Source organism: Aspergillus terreus, genomic scaffold, assembly GCF_000149615.1.
Source record: "Aspergillus terreus NIH2624 scaffold_12 genomic scaffold, whole genome shotgun sequence".
In the NCBI taxonomy this organism is placed as follows: domain Eukaryota; kingdom Fungi; phylum Ascomycota; class Eurotiomycetes; order Eurotiales; family Aspergillaceae; genus Aspergillus; species Aspergillus terreus.
This window is the reverse complement of record NT_165935.1, coordinates 738,058-755,790: the sequence shown is the minus strand read 5'-3', so window position 1 is coordinate 755,790 and position 17,733 is coordinate 738,058. Positions and strand designations below refer to the sequence as shown.

Genomic DNA, 17,733 nt, shown 5'->3' with positions numbered 1-17,733 from the left:
CCTACTGCTACGGACTACGCCGCTGCACGTGGTCGGTTGTTAGGAGATAACTCGTCGAGTGGATATTGTGACAATGCAACTCCGCCTGCACCTAAATTGATAGCATGTGAATGATACCTATTTGAATGGGTATTTATAGGTAGGGAAATGTGGCCACCGACGAGGTAGACTGCTGAGTATCTTCCAGCTCGATCCGATTCACCACTGCCATCTGCTGGGTACCATGATCTTCTCTCGGACTACTGCTACTGCGCTTTATGCGCTGAGTGTGTTGGTACACGCCCAGTCACAATATACTGCTACTGGCACGGCCGCCGTAGCCGAGGCCGCTGCTACTGCGCTGACTCTATCCCCTACATCGAGTGTCGCCGGCTTAACTTTCGATCGCTTTGTTCAGATCTGGCTAGAGAACGAGGATTACAGTGCGGCTATAAAAGACAGTGAGTGGCGACGTGGGATTCTGATAAAGTGCATCTCTTTGACTTGGAGTCTAGAAAACCTCGCCTATCTGGCGTCTCTAGGCATCACGCTCACAAACTATTTTGCGATCACCCATCCCTCTCAGGTACCATGACTCCAGACGTTGTGGATGATCTCTTGTTGCTCACATGGGACTGCAGCCGAATTATGTCGCCGCTGTTGGTGGGAACACCTTTGGGATCACCGACGACAGTACACACTATATCTCTTCGAGTACGAAGACAATCGTCGATCTCCTAGAAGACGCCGGTGTCAGCTGGAGTTTGTACCAGGAGGATATGCCTTATTCTGGCTTCGAGGCGAATTACCGTAACCAGCAAACCGGCGCAAATGACTACGTGCGCAAGCACAAGTGAGTCCCCAAAGCCAAAGTGGCGCGAGAGAACATAGTAACTGACAAGATGTTTCGAAGTCCGCTCATGAGCTACAACTCAGTTACTTCCAACACTGACCGTCTTGCTAAGTCGAAGAACTTCACCATGTTCTATGAGGATCTGGACAACAACAAACTGCCTCAATGGATGTTCATCACTCCCAACATGAGTATATGCTTCTCTCGCCTTTTTATCAGGACTCTTTTGAACTCGAACTGACCCAATGTGACTCACAGCCAATGATGGACACGACAGCTCACTTGCCACAGCTGGAACTTGGTCTCGGAACTTTTTGACTCCTCTACTGTCAAACAAGAGCTTCAACACCGATCGCACATTGATCATCCTTACATTTGACGAAGGTTTGACCATAGGGACGAACCAGATCTATGCTGTCCTGTTGGGTGGCGCGGTATCAAGCGCAAAGGTTGGTACTAAGGATAACACTGCATATAATCACTATAGTCTGTTGAAGACGGTGGAGACCAATTGGGGCTTAGGGAACCTCGGACAAAACGACGTGGATGCCACTGCGTTCTACTAGGTAGTCTATGATTATCCAGTTAATTAGTGCGATTCCATAGCATCACATCTTGTCAAATTGTCCATCCACAATGTGACAAAAGACTTGTTTCCGTCTGGAATCGAAGCCTTGGGCTCAGGAAAAGGATAATGTGGGCGCCGATACATGTGTTACTGCGATTCATCTCAATATATGTCTATCCAGGTCTTGTTCCAGGGGCTCTGGCTTATGAAAGGAGTTTCTGCAGCCCTCAAGCTTCAAATAGTTCACGGGGCAACTGCGCCAGGCTAAGCGAACGTGCTAACCCATGCAAGAATATGGGAAAATCGTGCTTTGCAGCTGGTAGATCTGACCATTGTCCTGATAGTAGTGATAGTAGTAGCGGCAAGTCTTATGTCCAGCATAATATATGGATCATTATCTTAGTGGGCATGAAGATGTAGTCCGGTAAAAAGCACAAAAGCATACAGAGCCCCAGCCGCCGCCTGTCTGGCCTAAACGTCGAAAAACCAGAGGTATAAGATGTGGCATTCGATTCATGTGCACGCAAGAGTCACCATACTCTATCGTACAGACTAGCGCCGCCACTACCCAAGGCTAACGGCCAAGGCCCTGATCAATCTAAGATTCGTGTATATATATTGCTGTGAGCGCATTCTGCTGGACCCCGGTCCAACGCCTCCCGCACGTGGGATTATCCCCATCTCTACTGGTAGAAGTCTCGCATGTCTATTCGAATCGCCTGCCAATTCCGACGCATGAATCAGTTCTAACCGCCGTGCATATGACATTGTTCTCGTATTTATACTCCAGGCAGACAAGTGATTTGATCAGAGCTACCTGAGACTTTATGCTCGACGCCATCTAATAACACCTCAGCACATACCATCGAACAGGCTCAGACTAGATTCTGCGCCCTGATGCCCAGCACTAGTGCTGATGCCTGTGTACGCTGAATACATGATGATCCCCTTGCTATACCATCGCGATATAAGCAGGCCTATCTGCCGGATCCCAGTCATGAGCATGCATGCATTAACTAGATACCAGAAGCCAACTGGCAAATCTTCCTCTCTTTACATCAAATGATGTTTCCTACACCTGCGAGACTAACAAAGCTCATACTCTTTCTCGCAGTCACGGGACATGCGGTCGCCTTCCAAAAGGCCGAATGCAACCAGATCGTCAAGAACCGCCTCATGAACGGGACCCTATTGCCCGACGACTGGGTCTTCTACCGGCAAAATGACATCCCCATGTCCAACATGTCCAACCTCATGCTTAACCTCCCCGGCTGTGTCGCCACCTGCGGCGGGGGCGCCAGCTTCTACGAAGACATCGGCCCGCGACTCAGCACCTGGCTGATTCCGATTCTCCTGCTCATCGGCAACGCACACATGGCGCGCCTCGGACCGGAAAAGTACCTCGTCATCCTGCACATCCTCGGCGACCCGATCGACAGCCTGTGGTCGCTCCTCACCAAGGCGGAGCTCTGGAGCCGCTGCTACGCGGCGGCGCGGACCTACAACCCGCCGCGCCCGCAGGAGGAGACCGAATCCTACGAGCGCCGCATCCTCGACATCGGCACGGTGTACGCAGCCATCGAGGAGCTCGTCGGGTCGGGGGCGGACAGGTTCCGCGCGCACTTCGAGCAGCTCGTCCGCGAGAAGCGGCCGGACATGAGCACGGAGCAGTTCTACCACGTCACGAAGGAGGCCGCCAACGAACTGTCCGACAGCCGGTCCGTCGAGCTTCGACGCGCGGGGCTCGCCGTCGTCTCGTACCTGTACCACGTCGTCGCGGCGTTCGTCGACGTCATCGGTGGGAAGAGCTCGAGTCCGCCGGGCGGCCGCATCGGCACCAGTCTGCTGATTTCGTGGCTGATCCCGCTCGTGCTGGTGAGCAACGCGCTCGGCGGGTACACGTCGCGGCGGACGTGTCTGCGCATCATGGAGCGCTACGTCAAGACCGTCACGGGCCACTCCGTTGAGGACCTGCGCCGGTTCTCGGCGGACAAGAAGTCGCTGCACTTTCTTGTCGGCCGCCGGACCGCCGCTGTCACGGACTTCTACGCCGCGCAGCAATGGAGCGGCGCGGTGTACTGCTACCAGCCGCGGAAGCGGCTCGGGTTCCGGGGTGGTTCGCGCGACAACAGTCCGTGGCTGCTGCTGGTGCTGGCCTCGCTGCCCGTGCTCGTTGCGACGGGCGTGGCCGTGGCGGAGATTGTGGTTACGCCGACGACGGGGTTTGGCTGTCGGAGTGTGATGCTCCTTGCGATGTTCGCCCTGTGGGTGGCCAGCGCGTTCGTCACCTGGGCGACGTGGGTGACGGGGCTGGCCACGGGGAAGTATCACTACGCGATGACGCTGACGAAGGATGCGCTGGTCGGGGTGCCCATTGTGCTGATGGTGTTTCTGTCTAGTTGTGGCTTGTTCAACTCGTGCTTCTGTTGGAGCGCGTACTTCAGCCGCAAGGCCGATGCCCATATTGTTCTGGACGACAGCGATGAGCGGGCCCGCAATGCGCACACGTTCTACCCGGCGCTGGTGTCGGGGTGTCTGGGTGCGCAGTTCCTGCTTGTCGCATGGATGCTCCGGGTGATACGCCATGGTTCGGCCCTTTTTCGGCGCGAAGAAAAGCAGAAACAGGAGGACTGGCTGGCGACCCATGCGCATCGTAGACATCTGCGGTTCAGCCCAGGGTCTAGCCCGGAGACATTGCTGGGACGGGCTCCAAATTCATTGAGTCCGGAAGGATGGTCACCTAGGTCGAAGCTGGCAGGGTCTCCGGAGATTGCGTTCTCCTCGGAGCTTGATAGTGGTGCGTCCAGTGCTGAGCCGCTGCTTCTGCCTGAGAGTGGATATATGTCGCAGAGGGAGTAGAGTATGGTGTGTTCTGCGGCTTGGGGTTTCATCATTGTGTGGTATTTGTTTATTTAGCAATCTTTAAGCTCTTCAACCTGATAGCATATTGCAGGACACTATTCCAACTAATCACAGTTTACTCTTGGCCGGCTCCAACGAATTGCTAATCACCGCATCAACCACAGCACTTGTCCCACTCTGCACTGTTGCGATAGCCTCCTTGAGAACACTTTCCAACCGCGAGGCTTCTCCGACCTTCGCCGCAAAGATGGTATTGTTCGATGCCGCGCGCGCAATCCCAGAGTAGTCAGGCGGCGGGGAGAACGCGATATTCAACTGATGATTCGTGACGCGAGACCCAAGCCCGTCGGGATGCACAAGCTCCATTGACGCCCGGGGGGCGTTCCAGCCTGCGCACATCAGTATATATCAAACCAATATAGGAAATAAGGGCAATATACGTACCTCGGTTATTCAAAACAATAGTCAAGATAGGGATCTTGTATCTCTGCGAGATCCAGTATCCACTGCTGGGCACGCTGAACATGAACGTGCCATCGCCCACGATCTGGATCACCATCTTGCCCTTTCCGGGACCTCCAGCCAGCTCATCCGACGCCAGCTTGATCCCCAACGCACCCCCAGTACTCCAGCCGAGACCACCACCTCCGCAGTTAATCCAGTGACCGGGAAGTGTGGCCTGGATATGGTCGGCGACGACGGGAGTGTTAGTCACAACCTCCGTTGCGTAGATCGCGTCCTGCGGGGCCAGCCTGCGGAGCAGACTGCACAAATGCGCGGATGTGAATGTGTTATCAGGGTTAGGTTTCGCGGTTGCCGCAATCGAAGCCAACAGGTCCTGATGGGATTGCCCGAGGCGTTCCCAGCGCTCATTAAACGCCGACGACACAGTCAGCTCTCGCAGAGACGCATCCTGCATGATATACTCGACGATCTGCCTGCACGCCGTCTCCGCATCCGCCTTGAAGCGCATTTCCGCGTCGATATAGAACACGGGCATCTGCTGCTTAAGCGGGTCGACGTCGATATGGATGATCCGCGCGGTACGCTGCGGCCTGCACCTCGTCGGGACCCACGGCACGTCGCAGTCCAGCACGAGGATAGCATCGGCCTCGGGGATGGCATCGTGCACGCCGTAGCGGCTGCTCAGCCAGGCGCGGTGGTCGGCAGGGAAGCACATGTCGCAGGCGCCGGTGTCCAGGACGCGCATGCCCTTGACGGTGTTGACCAGCGTGACGAGCGCATCGACGGCGGCATGGTTGCGGCCGCTGTATCCGGTGACACAGAGCGGACGCTGGGCGTTGAGCAGGATCTCGGCGATGGGCTTGAGGGCGCGATCCGGGAGGGCTGTCGGCTGCGTCGGGGTCCAGAGGGTCTGGTCGAGCGTGTACGGCTGGATTTCCTCTTCCATGACTTCTCGAGCGCCCATGAGATAGACTGGGCCCTTGGGGTCGCTGGTGGCAAACTGCAGGGCGCGGTTGACCATCTGTTTGATGTTCTTGCCCGTCTTGATCTCCCCGCTGTACCGGCAGTACTGGCTGACGATTTGCTTCTGGTCTGGGACGTCCTGGATCCAGTGGATGAATTCTGTGCGGGAGCCGCACATTTCGCCTTCGATGCTAAAGGGTGATAGACCCGCGAAAATGAGGACTGGGGCTCGGCCGCAGGAGGCGTTGTGGATCGCGGGTCCCAGGGCCTGTGTGCCCACGTCGACGTGGACAATCACGCATTGCGGCTTGTTTGTTAGACGAGCGTAGCCATCGGCCATGGAGAGAGCGACCATCTCGCTGGGACAGGTGATGATGCGTGGGAACGAGTCTGGTCTCTCGGTTTGGCCCTTTACGATGGCTTCCATGATGCTAGGGTGATCGGAGCCTAGGTTGACAAACACATGGGTGATTCCGGCCTGAAGACGTCAGTTCTGTGCGCGCAATGGGGATATTTTGAAAGCATTTACATCCCATATTGCCTCGAAGAAGGCAAAGGATGCAGTGTACCTGTGCACATGTTAGTGTTGAGGCTTTCCACGTTGGAGATATTGAACCGACATTGTGACAATTTATATACCGATAAATGTAGTAATATACAAGTTAGAGGCGACTGCTAACCAACGCAACGATCTGAATTGCATGGGTGCGTGCTCTCTACTAATATACCAGACGGTGGAACCCCATAGTGCGGAGATATTCCTGTATGTTTCGGGCGTTTCGGTGTTTGTATCGGAGATCGTCCTTTGCCCTAATTCCGCTCAGACAATCCGGGGAAATCCCGGCAATGGCTCAGTAGACACTGCCGGTAGTCTACTCCGGCGCACTTTTGTTAGATGACTTCAGTACCTATGTTGTAGGGATTTACGGTCATGTATCTATGTCTTGGATACCTTGAAGATCAATGTACGGCTGATTTGGAGGAGACAGTGTAAGTATTCGTTCGTAAGTGGGCTTAGCTTCTGTATACATATCCGGTCTATTCTTCTAGGTGACGCTGACACATACGTATAATCAATCTCATCTATATATTATGCCTCGAAAAACAGCCATTCTATACTCCGCAGTACTCAACGTTCTTGGTCTTACCTCTTGCTACATAATCAACTAATCAGACTATCAGATTCATTATCAGCACGTGACGACTACTGTCTTATCAATCGCCCTTGATCTCCGATCCTCCTGAGAACTGGTCATTCTTCAATGTGCAAAATGGATGTTCCGATAGCGGCCAATGTCCTCGGAACTCTAGGTGCTGTAAGTTCAGGCGTGTCCAGCGAGTAATAATCTAACAATCAACCCAGGTCTGTTGGTCCGTCCAGGTAAGATATATCTTTACCGAACTTCACACAAACGGTACTAAGCCTCATAGCTTATACCCCAAATTGTCATCAACTATCGACGACATGATACCGAAGGACTACAAGCATCGATGATGCTCCTATGGGCCGCTGCAGGAGTCCCTCTGGGTGTCTACAACATCGTCGAAGAACTGAACATAGCACTGCGAATCCAGGCCCAGATTCTCACAGTTCTAAGTCTCGTCACCTGGGCCCAGTGTCTTTACTATGGACAAGTGAGTAGTGTGAATAAAGAGTTTTTCGAAGATATCCAGTCCTAACTGAGGACAGAAATACTCCATTACGAAATGCGTCGCAGCAGTCACTCTGCTTATGTGCCTGTTTGGTGGGATCGAAGTAGCCTTGATATTCGCCCTGCGTGCGTCGAAGAACCAAGAGTTGAGGTGGCCTCTCATTCTCATGGCGGTGCTTAGTGCGTCACTCCTAGCGGCGGGAGTTCTCACTCATTATTGGGATATCTATGTCCACCGGACCGTCCGCGGTATCAGTTTTATATTTGTGGGGATCGATGCAGCTGGAGATTTATTTTCCCTGATATCTGTCGGTATGTACCCACCACCGGATACGCCTCCAGGTACTCATCCACTATAGTATTCGAGAAAAGTATTGACGTTTTGGCAATCGTGATATACGGCACCGAACTTACATTGTGGATCGGGATTTTTATCTGTGGCGCAGCATACAACTTCTTGCCCTGGATTAAGGAGCGTGCGAAAGCAGAAAACATCGAAGAACAACCGGATTTATCCCTACATCAGATGCCGTCATCTACATCGGTATTTCGAACGGTATCGGGATCAGAGGTCGTGGCGAGAAGAGTGACGCGACAGAGATCCTAAGCCATATCCACTCAATCCAATTGACATGGTAAATGATAATCAGATTCTTGTCATGTAGATGAAAGGCACCTGAGACATACAACAAACTACAGGAGATGTGCCGACACTATACCGGAGGATGCTGATGGACATTCTCAGTTCTGAGCATAACTCCAGGCAACATTAAATACATCAGATCAGGCCTCCGCTTTGATATAAGGAATGCCCGTCAGCTTGAAACCCTCTTCATTCAGGGCCGGCTTGTTCATGGGCTCAAAGCGGTTGTGTGGGTCATCCTTGCCGTCTCTCTTTGCGACATTTGATCCCACATGTTGACCATTGGGCCATAAAGATTGGACTATTCTTATCGGCGATGCTGCGCATGCCATGCTGCCGACGGAAGTGCAGGGAGCTAGCCAGACCTCTGAAGGCACCGAGGCTTTGGGTGCCTTCTTTGAGAATGTCATGGACTATCCATTGCTGGCGGTTGTGAATTCTACCCTGATGGAGGTTTTCAACGTCCTATACGAGAGAGCCAATCTGATTCAGCAGTATAGCCGGCAAGCTCGTCCGGCAACAGAGAACGGTTTAAAGAAAGTTACACTGAGACCGGACGAGTTTATGGATTACAATTGCAAATACTCCGGGGTTATGGACTGGATTTGAAGAAAGGCAATTCGATAGTAGCAACGTTCGGCGAGCTAGCTCCGTGTGGTCGGTCTTTTGAGTGGAAATATAATGATTTGTGCTTATCTGGGAGGGCAGATGTTGATTGTCATAGACAGTTTGCTTGGAGATACCCTCTATGTCGAGATGTCTCCCTGATCAGTGGATTGGGGTCAAATGCTTCATGTTCCTGTCAGTCTCAGCTGACACTGATTCATGTTCAGGCTAAAGAATAATTTGACCAAATAATGCGGGTTCCCTGATGCATAATTCGATTGTACTTCCTCTGACAAACATGTAAGAGGCTCGGGGAGGCACGACATCAGGTGTAATTGGAGCCTGGTATTCCGTGATCGCCATCCACTGAAAATACTTGCCGGAGAAATTAGTACAGACATTACGAATTAGCTAGACGTTTTGCTTCATTGCGATGCCCCGCACGCTTCTAGATGATAACGCTGTGGAGTAAGTCGTGAGGTTTATACGCGATTGCGTGATCCGCCCTCACGAGGAATGTATATACTTTGTAGAACCCAACTGATACCGATATTAGAACCCATCCTCTTCTTGCGTGGCCGCACAGAGTGTCTTTTTGCATTGTCCTCATCCTCATGCCCTCTCAAATTGCAGATATCTCGCTCCCGGTGCGCGATGCACCAAATAGGGAATACCCGGCACCGCTGAAGCCCAGTGGTGCTTTGGATAAGTTTGCATTCGAAGAGACTACACCTGCTATTGGCCGTGAATTCCAGAATGTAAACATCGTCGATGACATATTGAATGCGGCCAATGCTGACGAGCTGATCCGGGACCTCGCCATAACAAGTATACGCTTCACATATCTCCCAAGTCACCGAGAGACTAACCCGATATCCCAGTCTCCCAACGGGGCGTCGTCTTCTTCCGGGCCCAAGACAACCTCACCGACGACCTGCAAAAGCAGCTGGTGCACCGACTAGGACAGCTGTCAGGAAAGCCAGCCGACTCAACCCTCCACATCCACCCGGTGCTCAACAACACCAATGAATTCGGTGTCGCAGACGCGCAGGTCAGCACGATCAGCTCGCTTGCGCGCAAGAAGATGTTCCGCCACGAGAATCAGCCCAACAAACGTCGCTATGACTCCGCCAGGTGGCACTCGGATATTCAGTTCGAGCCTGTCCCAGCCGACTACACCTCGCTCCGGCTGACCCAGCTGCCGAAGACTGGTGGCGACACGCTCTGGGCGTCCGGGTATGAGCTGTACGACCGGTTTTCCAAACCGTATCAGAAGTTTTTCGAAGGTCTGACGGCTACATTTATCGGGTCCGGCTTTCTTCAGGCTGCGGAGAGAGATCCCGACAACGTCAGGATCTACACGGAGCCCCGTGGTAGCCCGCTAAACGTTGGCAAGGACCTGGCTACTGTCCATCCTGTTGTGCGCACGAATCCGGTGACTGGCTGGAAGAGCATCTTCGCTGTTGGGCCCTTCCCCCACAAGATCAATGAGCTCACCCAGACCGAATCAGATGAGTTGCTGAAGAAGTTCTATAACACTATCCTGGAGAATCACGATATCCAGGTGCGGTTCAAGTGGAGAAACAAGAACGATATTGGTAAGTTCTCTGGGCACCTGTGATCCTTGCAATGCGATACACCGCTGACACTCTTATTAGCCATCTGGGACAACCGGTGTGCTTTCCACACGGCCACGTTTGACTACGAGGGCCTTGGAGAGCGATTTGGTCATCGGGCGGTTGGGATTGGCGAAAAGCCATACTTGGATCCGAATAGCTTGTCGAGAGAGGAGGGTCTTAGCATCTAAAGGGGTTTACTGGATTTGCCTGAATCAGGATGATAGCCCACTACTCATGCGCGATACAAGCATACAGCGTCTTAGACTTATGATACGTTGCATTGGAAAGATTCATAACCATGAGGATGGATAAAATGGACCACTGGGTAAAATTGGCATTAGTACGACTGCGAGCCTCCGCATTTGCGCTACAACACATGGATGACCTTTCCTACCAGGGAACAGAGACACAACTGCTGATATCAGTTCCATTGCCGACGGGATGCCGGTCGAAGAGAGCCACCAACAGCATCAGCATTGGCATTCCGGTGACAGATATCTTGTCAGGCACAGGGTGAATAGCTCAAGCCATATATCGGTCATCCCAATTAGGGTTCTGGAGCGGCATAACACTGGATGTTCTCGGAAATTGATCTTATGGATTCGGTGATGGTGCAGATACGTGGACAATGCTTTGGAGTAGCAATACCAAGGAGAGCAGGATCGAGCCGACCCATGTAGGGAGTGGTGCATGCAGGCGAGCTTCCTACATGTCATAATATATGGGGTGTCCATGATCGACACTGCGGGCGGCAAAGATGTCTCTATGATTCACCAACCATAGACTTGAAATAAGCGCCCAGGCACAGACCTGAGGCTACCGTCGTCATACCCAGTTGGGGGCGAAGGATGTAATAATGATTGACCTCAATTGAGACATTTGGTCAAACTAGAGGACGGTTAGACAGGTATACATATTCAGACTGCAACACACTTGCCTATAACCTCTATGCCTACTCCTAGACCATATCAATCTCTCAGAGCCCTGGTGCTCCCATATGGTAGGTTAAACCTGATATCTAAGGGAAGTTAGTATTCGGTTAATTAACACCCGGCCATCTAATAGTACAATACCTGGTGTTGCATCACTACATATAGCAACATGAAGAGTGAACAGCCAGACCACCCTAATACTTCCCGTGCCCGTACGATTTGGACACGGAGAGCAAATGAGGAATTTGTGGTTTTTGTGGTGTCTATGTTGATTGCCTTGGAGCTCGAGGGCCTTTTATTTGGCTATAAGACATCGAGTGAGAGTGAAAGCTACACTTACTGGTGTCTCCGTGTGTTTATTATGGGTTTTACTAACTGGCTCGGTCAACATTTGTACAAAATATATAGAGGTGTATGAATATATTTTGTGCTGTTGTTAGAAGCCGTGAAGCGACAGTGATATAGCCGATACACCCAAGAACATAGCGATGGCTAATATATATCCAATCAATTTAGGTTAAGGATACGATATTATCGAATCCTTAAGCAAGTCAGAATTTACTTCCAGTAGATGATGATTTCTTTTGCACTTCAGAGTACTTATACTGCCGATTCATGCTGGGATCAGTCACGTGAGCCCCTTCTAAAGCGGCGGGAGCCGTAGTAGGAAATCTAATCAATCTCGCAGAATTACATTTCCGTGAGTTATACACAACTGAGGCCGGTAAATCCATCAATCTTCATCCTAATGACCACTCTGTTCGGGGCTGGCCCATGTGTCTTTCCCTCACGACTTCTATATCATGGATGAGCCCGTTGCTGCAATACTTCCCGAGGGAAGAATATCCGACTCCTTTAATGGGCCAACGCCACTCTTGGAGGAGGAAGCCTTTCTATCACCCGGCACCTTCGCAAGCGCAGATGAGTACGCAGCGAATCCGCGATTCCGCGAGTTGCAGGAAGAACTCCGCTGCGTGCTTTTCTCCGCGGTGGCCAGCCTTGAACCGAGCACACTTACGTCGCTGCCACCTGCAGATCCTCCGCTAGAAGGACATCCTCAGGGAGCATCAGGGCCGAGTCTAGATAATGCCACGGTTTCCATCCCGAAGATCCGACTCATACAATACCTCAAGAACTGGATCACCGAGTGCGCGCCGTATCTCGACAAGTTCGACGAGGCGCGCCATTTCGGCATTCACATACCCATCCTAGCGCAGCGATCGCCGGCTCTCTTCTACGCTATCTTGGCCTTCTCTGCGCGACAGACAGAGCGAAAGGCGTGTCTTGACAAGGCCTATGACTCGCTGGAGTTATACCAGGAATCGATCCGGCTACTGGCACCTTGTCTCCAGGCCAAAGATCCCAATGTCTTGGTGACGGTGTGCATACTCGCCGTGATGGAACTGATGTCTGTCAGCCCGCGCGACTGGCGCCGCCACGTCGAGGGTTGTGCCGCTCTTTTCGAGTCGTTCAACGTCAACGGCATGTCGGGTGGTCATCTGCAGGCTGTGTTCTGGTGCTATGCGCGCATGGAACTCTGCGGGGCGATCATCTCTAACGGAGCAGAGAGAACCGTGCTGCCCCTGGAAAAATGGGTGCCGGCCGTGCCAGCCGCCACAGGGCCCAGGGAGCGAGATAGGATCATTCGGGATCTCTTTTGCGAGAAAGGCGTCGCCTCGCCGGATATGCATGCGAACTGGAGTGTATATCTATGCGCGAAGGTGTGCGATCTCGCCTGTCGCCAAACAAGGCACCTGGAATTGGGGGAGATGGTCGATGAATCATGGCCGTTCGTTGATCAGTGGACAGACCTTTGGGATGAGTTGCAGTATTGGCTTGAGAAGCGACCGCCGGCAATGCTCCCAATCAAGACCACCGGGCTCGGTGGGGGCCGACTTTTCCCAGAGATCTTATTTGCACACTGGGCGGCTATATCGGGGAACCAGTTATACCATGCAGCATGCATCATGATGCTCGACATGAAACCGCAGAGTGTACGGGTGTCTCCGACAGAAGCGCGTTTCTCGGTTGTGTGGCATGCACGACGCGTGTGTGGCATTTCGCTCACAAATCCTCACAGCGGTAATCTGATCAACGCCATCCAACCGCTTTACATTGCTGGAAAACTTCTCAGTCATCGGAGTGAGCATATAGAAGTGGCGAAACTATTCAAATCTATTGAGGAGACCACCGGATGGGGCGCACTATGGCGATTGAGGGACCTAGAAAGGGCGTGGGGATACGAACCTGACGAAATATTATCTTTAATCTAATACCCTGTTTTTGATGTCACGAATATAACCCACTTTTTCCTTGCACCTAGTATTTATACAAAACATTGAGCGATACTACTTTACGGGCTTACAGTACTGCCCAATCTCATTTATAATAGGAGGGAAATTTAGTAAGTGTTTGTGAGTCTGGTATTGTATGAGGCGCCTCTATATAGAGAAAGACCACCTCAACCTGCAATGAGCTGGTACATCAATATTCTTATATATATTTACAACATAGTCAGAGACTTATCTCCATGAGCCCCTATTTCAAATCGGCACAGGTCTTGGGATGCATCAACGAGTGCTTGATGCGCTGGATCAGCTTGTCCGCGTCCACTTCAAAGACATAGTTCACTTGGCGGATGCCGGCAGGTGCCAGAGCTTTCTGGTAAACATGGATGTTACCGTAGTTAGGGCTGCCATAGGAGGTATCCACGTCAAGGTACACTACAGGAGAACTCGTTAGCCAGCACTTGATGCAGAACAGCAACATAGTCCTTACCGGATGTCTGGTTGAGGGCGATCGATGGGTCCACCATAAGGGCAGCGGCGGTCTCATCCCAGAAAGGAAAGGAGAGGTCATAGTACTTGCTGAAGAGTTCCGTATACGGGTTCTTAGCGGTCTTGACCTCATCCACGAATGCCTGGCTAGGGAAGACCTGGTTGGCCACGTTGCCGGCGATGGTAATCTCGGGGAAGTCGGCAGTCAAAGCAATCTTCGCAGCCTCGGGGTCAATCATGAGGTTGATCTGTAGCGTGTCCGTCAGAAATGGGATATATAACCCTTGAGTCAGGTCCTGCTTACATCGGATTGCAAGTCAGCCAGGAGAATGCTACCAGTGGCCTCCAACATGTTCACATCCACATAACCACCCATGATCACCAGCTGCTTCGCAAGCGAGGCGAACTGTGGGTCCATACGGACAGCCAGCGCAATGTTGGTCAGGGCACCGGCGGAGTAGATAGACACTTGGTTCGGATACTTGTGCACCATCTCGACCATGAAGTTCGCGGCGGAGGTCGCATTGCTGGGCCGGCCTTTGGGGAAGCCTTCTTTGAAGGCCGCCTTGACAATTCGATCAGGGTTACCCGAGGTGGGATCGTTGCCTTGCGCTTCTGCAGTGCTGTTCTCGGGAGCAAAGGCTCCCTCCCATGGCAGCTTGCCGTGGATGGTCTCCCATGCCTGGAAACGCTGAGGGGTGTTGATCAGGGGCCAGGTGGCGCCCGGATAGACGGGGATACAGCTGAGATTGCCCGCCTCCAGGGTTGCTACGGCATGCAGGGCCACCTGAGGCTGCCAGCTGTTTGCGGTGTCTAGTAAGCTGGTCAGGATATGATGTTCCTTATGTTGAGAGCGTGTTGGTCACCTGAAGCCAGGGCGAGGACATCAATATCCCCATCGAGAGCGATCAGATACGGCACGAAGCCTGCCGTATACCAGTCATTGTCCATAATGGCATAGTGTTTGTCTGCCCGGGCATGAGGCACCCCAACGGCCCCAGCGACCAGTGGAAGCAGTGAGCCACAGAGCAGCGACAGCGAGACAGAGCAAAACATCCTGAACCTTGTTGCGCCTTTCTTTCTCTATCACGAAAATCGAGACCTAGGCGAACAAGTCGATCAACAAACATTATGTCGCAATCTTTATAGCTCTGGTAAATGAGCTGCCTACCCACCAGCTTATCTGCTCCTTGCGTTTTTCATTCTTTTTCATGCGATATCGAACCTTGATAGGAAAGAACACCGCCGATTGTCATCCACAATCTCCACTTTTCCAGCGATCTCATCACCATCTCGCGTCAACTTAACCGAAAGAGTAGGACGTTGCCTCTGGTTACCTGGAGTGGATCGCAGGGTAGCCCATAACCTGGAAAACTCCGTTGTGTGCCGAGGCTGTGGGTTTCGGCGTGCTGGAGTGACTAATCGGGTGGGTGCTCCCAGTCCGAAATGGGCATCGTAGCCTACGGTGCGCTTTCTTCGGCATAGTGTTAGCGCCTGTCTTGCCCTTTTCTCGTCTACTCCGCAATTTGATCCCGCTTTTCTGGGCCCATGGGGTTCTCGGGAGGCCGAGAATGAGTCCGGAGGTGAGGGTTTAAGCTTTTTTTTCTGGTCTCATGAGCAAATATGGGGATGAAAAGAATGGTATATTACAGACACCATGACCCTGCTTTTCGTAGGGCAACTATTCCTTACACCTTCTCTCAAAAAGACGGCCCCATAAAGCGATTTCCGAGAGATCGTTTCATCTGAGACAGGCATTTTGTTGCACAATGGCGGACCCAACTTCCGTGGATATGGAGGCTGCTCCGCACAACAAGATGGCAAAGGGATCCATGTGGCAGAGTCTCATGAAGAATCCAAAGGTGCTTTTCATTGCGTTCTTTGCATCGTAAGTTCACAGCATCGACCGAGTCGCAGCATGCTCTCTCTGCTTGCTAACTCCCGGCTATAGTCTTGGGGGCTTTGAATATGGCTATCAGCAGGGTGTGCTTGGCCAGTCTTTGGTCATGACTCGCTTCACACAGAACTTCCCCACGGTCGTGGCATCTTCGACAGCCACTGGCTGGCTGACCTCAATTCTCCAGGTTGGTGGAATCGTCGGGTCTCTCTCGGCGGGTGTGCTGGGCGAGATCTTTTCGCGCAAATACACCATGTTCTTCGCCTGCTGTTGGGTGATTCTGGGGAGCTATCTCTACATCGGTGCTACTGCCGGTAACCCTGCCTGCCTCTATGCGGGCCGCTTCTTTACTGGTCTTGGTGTCGGTCTGTTCAGTGGTGTTGGACCATTGTACAACGCCGAGCTGGCCGCCCCCGAGATGCGAGGCCTGCTCGTCTCCTTCTACCAGTTCGCCACCATCCTCGGCATCATGATCTCCTTCTGGGTCGGCTATGGTAGCAATTACATAGGTGGAACCGGGGACTCTCAATCCGATCTGGCATGGCGTCTACCGTCCATCATCCAAGGCATTCCGGCTGCTTGCCTGGCGTGCGGTATCTGGTTCATGCCATTCTCGCCCCGCTGGTTGGTCAAGAAGGGCCGCGATGAAGAAGCACAGGCTACTTTGGCTTGGCTGCGCAAACTTCCTGTCGAGCACGAGCTCGTCCAGGTCGAATACCTCGAGATCAAGGCCGAGGCGGTCTTTGAGGAACGCGCATTCGCCCGGATGGTGCCCAAGCTGGCTGAGCGCGAGCGACAGAGTGTTTTCATGAACCAGGTTGCCCAGTATGCCAATTGTGTGCGGTCAATGGACAACTTGAAGCGGGTGGCTACTGCCTGGTTGATTATGTTTTTCCAGCAGTGGAGTGGTATTGATGCTAGTGAGTTATCCGTCTAGAGGTGGAGTTTTGCAAGTCCTCGCTGACGCTTTACAGTCATTTACTACGCATCCAACGTTTTTCAGAGTCTTGGTTTGACTAGTGGCACCATTGCGCTGTTGGCAACTGGTGTTACCGGTGTTGTTTTCATTATCAGCACCATCCCCGGCATGGTAAGTCAAGACACTGGAACATCGTGGAAGCATATCATCTAACTCAAACTTTCCCAGCTCGTCATCGACAAGATCGGCCGCAAGCCCATGCTCATCGGTGGCTCAGTCGTCATGTTTTGCAGCATGGTGATCGTAGGCGTTATCGTGGCCAAATTCCAGCACGACTGGCCGTCGCACGTTGCCGCCGGCTGGACCGCAGTTGGTAAGTAGTGCTGCGCTTATGAACAGAAAACAGGAAGAATCACCGCTAACCGTATCTTTCAGCTCTTATTTGGTTGTACATCGCAGGCTTCGGTGCCACCTGGGGCCCATGCTCTTGGACTCTCGTCTCGGAGATCTTCCCCCTGTCTATCCGTGCCAAGGGCGCCTCGATCGGTGCGTCGAGCAACTGGATCAATAACTTTGCCATTGCGTTCTTTGTGCCTCCAATGCTTCAAGCCTGGGAGTGGGGAACCTACATCTTCTTTGCCGTCTTCCTGGCAGTCGGCATTGTCTGGGTCTGGTTTTTCCTGCCCGAGACCAAGAATGCGACTCTTGAGGAGATGGACCGCGTGTTCGGAAGCCATTCTGGTCAGCGAGATGCGGAGCTCCTCCAGGAGGCGCAGCGCGCTGTCGGCCTGACGTCTTTCCTGGAGAGCATGGGGACTGCTACCGGGCGCAATCTGGAGAAAAAAGAGAAGGAAGAATTTATCGAGGAGCTATGATTTGAACATTCGATGTTACTTTATTTCATATTTCATATTGCAAAAGGCATGAAGAATGCAAATGGTGTATTGTGTGCTTGAAACTATATCCGGGCCAACCTCATGAACAAAGCGGCCTATACA

At 52.4% G+C, this 17,733-nt stretch overlaps 8 protein-coding genes across 8 annotated transcripts; 6 read left to right on the top strand and 2 right to left on the bottom strand.

Annotated features, from left to right (window-relative positions):
• Positions 1-223: 223 nt before the first annotated feature.
• On the top strand, positions 224-1,398 carry ATEG_08252 (phosphate-repressible acid phosphatase precursor; the record flags this gene model as incomplete). The annotated part of the gene is made up of 5 exons (XM_001216873.1): positions 224-440; positions 495-565; positions 621-832; positions 893-1,023; positions 1,124-1,398. 5 exons carry the CDS (start codon positions 224-226, stop codon positions 1,396-1,398), a joined length of 906 nt encoding a protein of 301 aa, XP_001216873.1.
• Positions 1,399-2,642: 1,244 nt separating this feature from the next.
• Positions 2,643-3,783, top strand: ATEG_08251 (uncharacterized protein; the record flags this gene model as incomplete). Its single annotated transcript, XM_001216872.1, has 2 exons — positions 2,643-3,697; positions 3,753-3,783. The coding sequence occupies 2 exons, from the start codon at positions 2,643-2,645 to the stop codon at positions 3,781-3,783; spliced, it is 1,086 nt and encodes a 361-aa protein (XP_001216872.1).
• A 587-nt stretch (positions 3,784-4,370) lies between these two features.
• On the bottom strand, positions 4,371-6,117 carry ATEG_08250 (uncharacterized protein; the record flags this gene model as incomplete). The annotated part of the gene is made up of 2 exons (XM_001216871.1): positions 4,371-4,651; positions 4,707-6,117. The coding sequence occupies 2 exons, from the start codon at positions 6,115-6,117 to the stop codon at positions 4,371-4,373; spliced, it is 1,692 nt and encodes a 563-aa protein (XP_001216871.1).
• Positions 6,118-6,961: 844 nt separating this feature from the next.
• Positions 6,962-7,981, top strand: ATEG_08249 (PQ-loop repeat-containing protein; the record flags this gene model as incomplete). Its single annotated transcript, XM_001216870.1, has 5 exons — positions 6,962-7,006; positions 7,054-7,071; positions 7,122-7,325; positions 7,381-7,654; positions 7,869-7,981. 5 exons carry the CDS (start codon positions 6,962-6,964, stop codon positions 7,979-7,981), a joined length of 654 nt encoding a protein of 217 aa, XP_001216870.1.
• Positions 7,982-9,205: 1,224 nt separating this feature from the next.
• On the top strand, positions 9,206-10,398 carry ATEG_08248 (TauD/TfdA dioxygenase family protein; the record flags this gene model as incomplete). The annotated part of the gene is made up of 3 exons (XM_001216869.1): positions 9,206-9,335; positions 9,473-10,189; positions 10,250-10,398. The coding sequence occupies 3 exons, from the start codon at positions 9,206-9,208 to the stop codon at positions 10,396-10,398; spliced, it is 996 nt and encodes a 331-aa protein (XP_001216869.1).
• A 1,547-nt stretch (positions 10,399-11,945) lies between these two features.
• On the top strand, positions 11,946-13,113 carry ATEG_08247 (putative C6 transcription factor; the record flags this gene model as incomplete). The annotated part of the gene is made up of 2 exons (XM_001216868.1): positions 11,946-12,863; positions 12,952-13,113. The coding sequence occupies 2 exons, from the start codon at positions 11,946-11,948 to the stop codon at positions 13,111-13,113; spliced, it is 1,080 nt and encodes a 359-aa protein (XP_001216868.1).
• A 567-nt stretch (positions 13,114-13,680) lies between these two features.
• On the bottom strand, positions 13,681-14,975 carry ATEG_08246 (uncharacterized protein; the record flags this gene model as incomplete). The annotated part of the gene is made up of 4 exons (XM_001216867.1): positions 13,681-13,865; positions 13,921-14,167; positions 14,224-14,732; positions 14,786-14,975. The coding sequence occupies 4 exons, from the start codon at positions 14,973-14,975 to the stop codon at positions 13,681-13,683; spliced, it is 1,131 nt and encodes a 376-aa protein (XP_001216867.1).
• A 713-nt stretch (positions 14,976-15,688) lies between these two features.
• On the top strand, positions 15,689-17,610 carry ATEG_08245 (sugar porter family MFS transporter; the record flags this gene model as incomplete). Its single annotated transcript, XM_001216866.1, has 5 exons — positions 15,689-15,807; positions 15,871-16,736; positions 16,791-16,906; positions 16,964-17,108; positions 17,171-17,610. The coding sequence occupies 5 exons, from the start codon at positions 15,689-15,691 to the stop codon at positions 17,608-17,610; spliced, it is 1,686 nt and encodes a 561-aa protein (XP_001216866.1).
• Between the last annotated feature and the right edge of the window lie 123 nt (positions 17,611-17,733).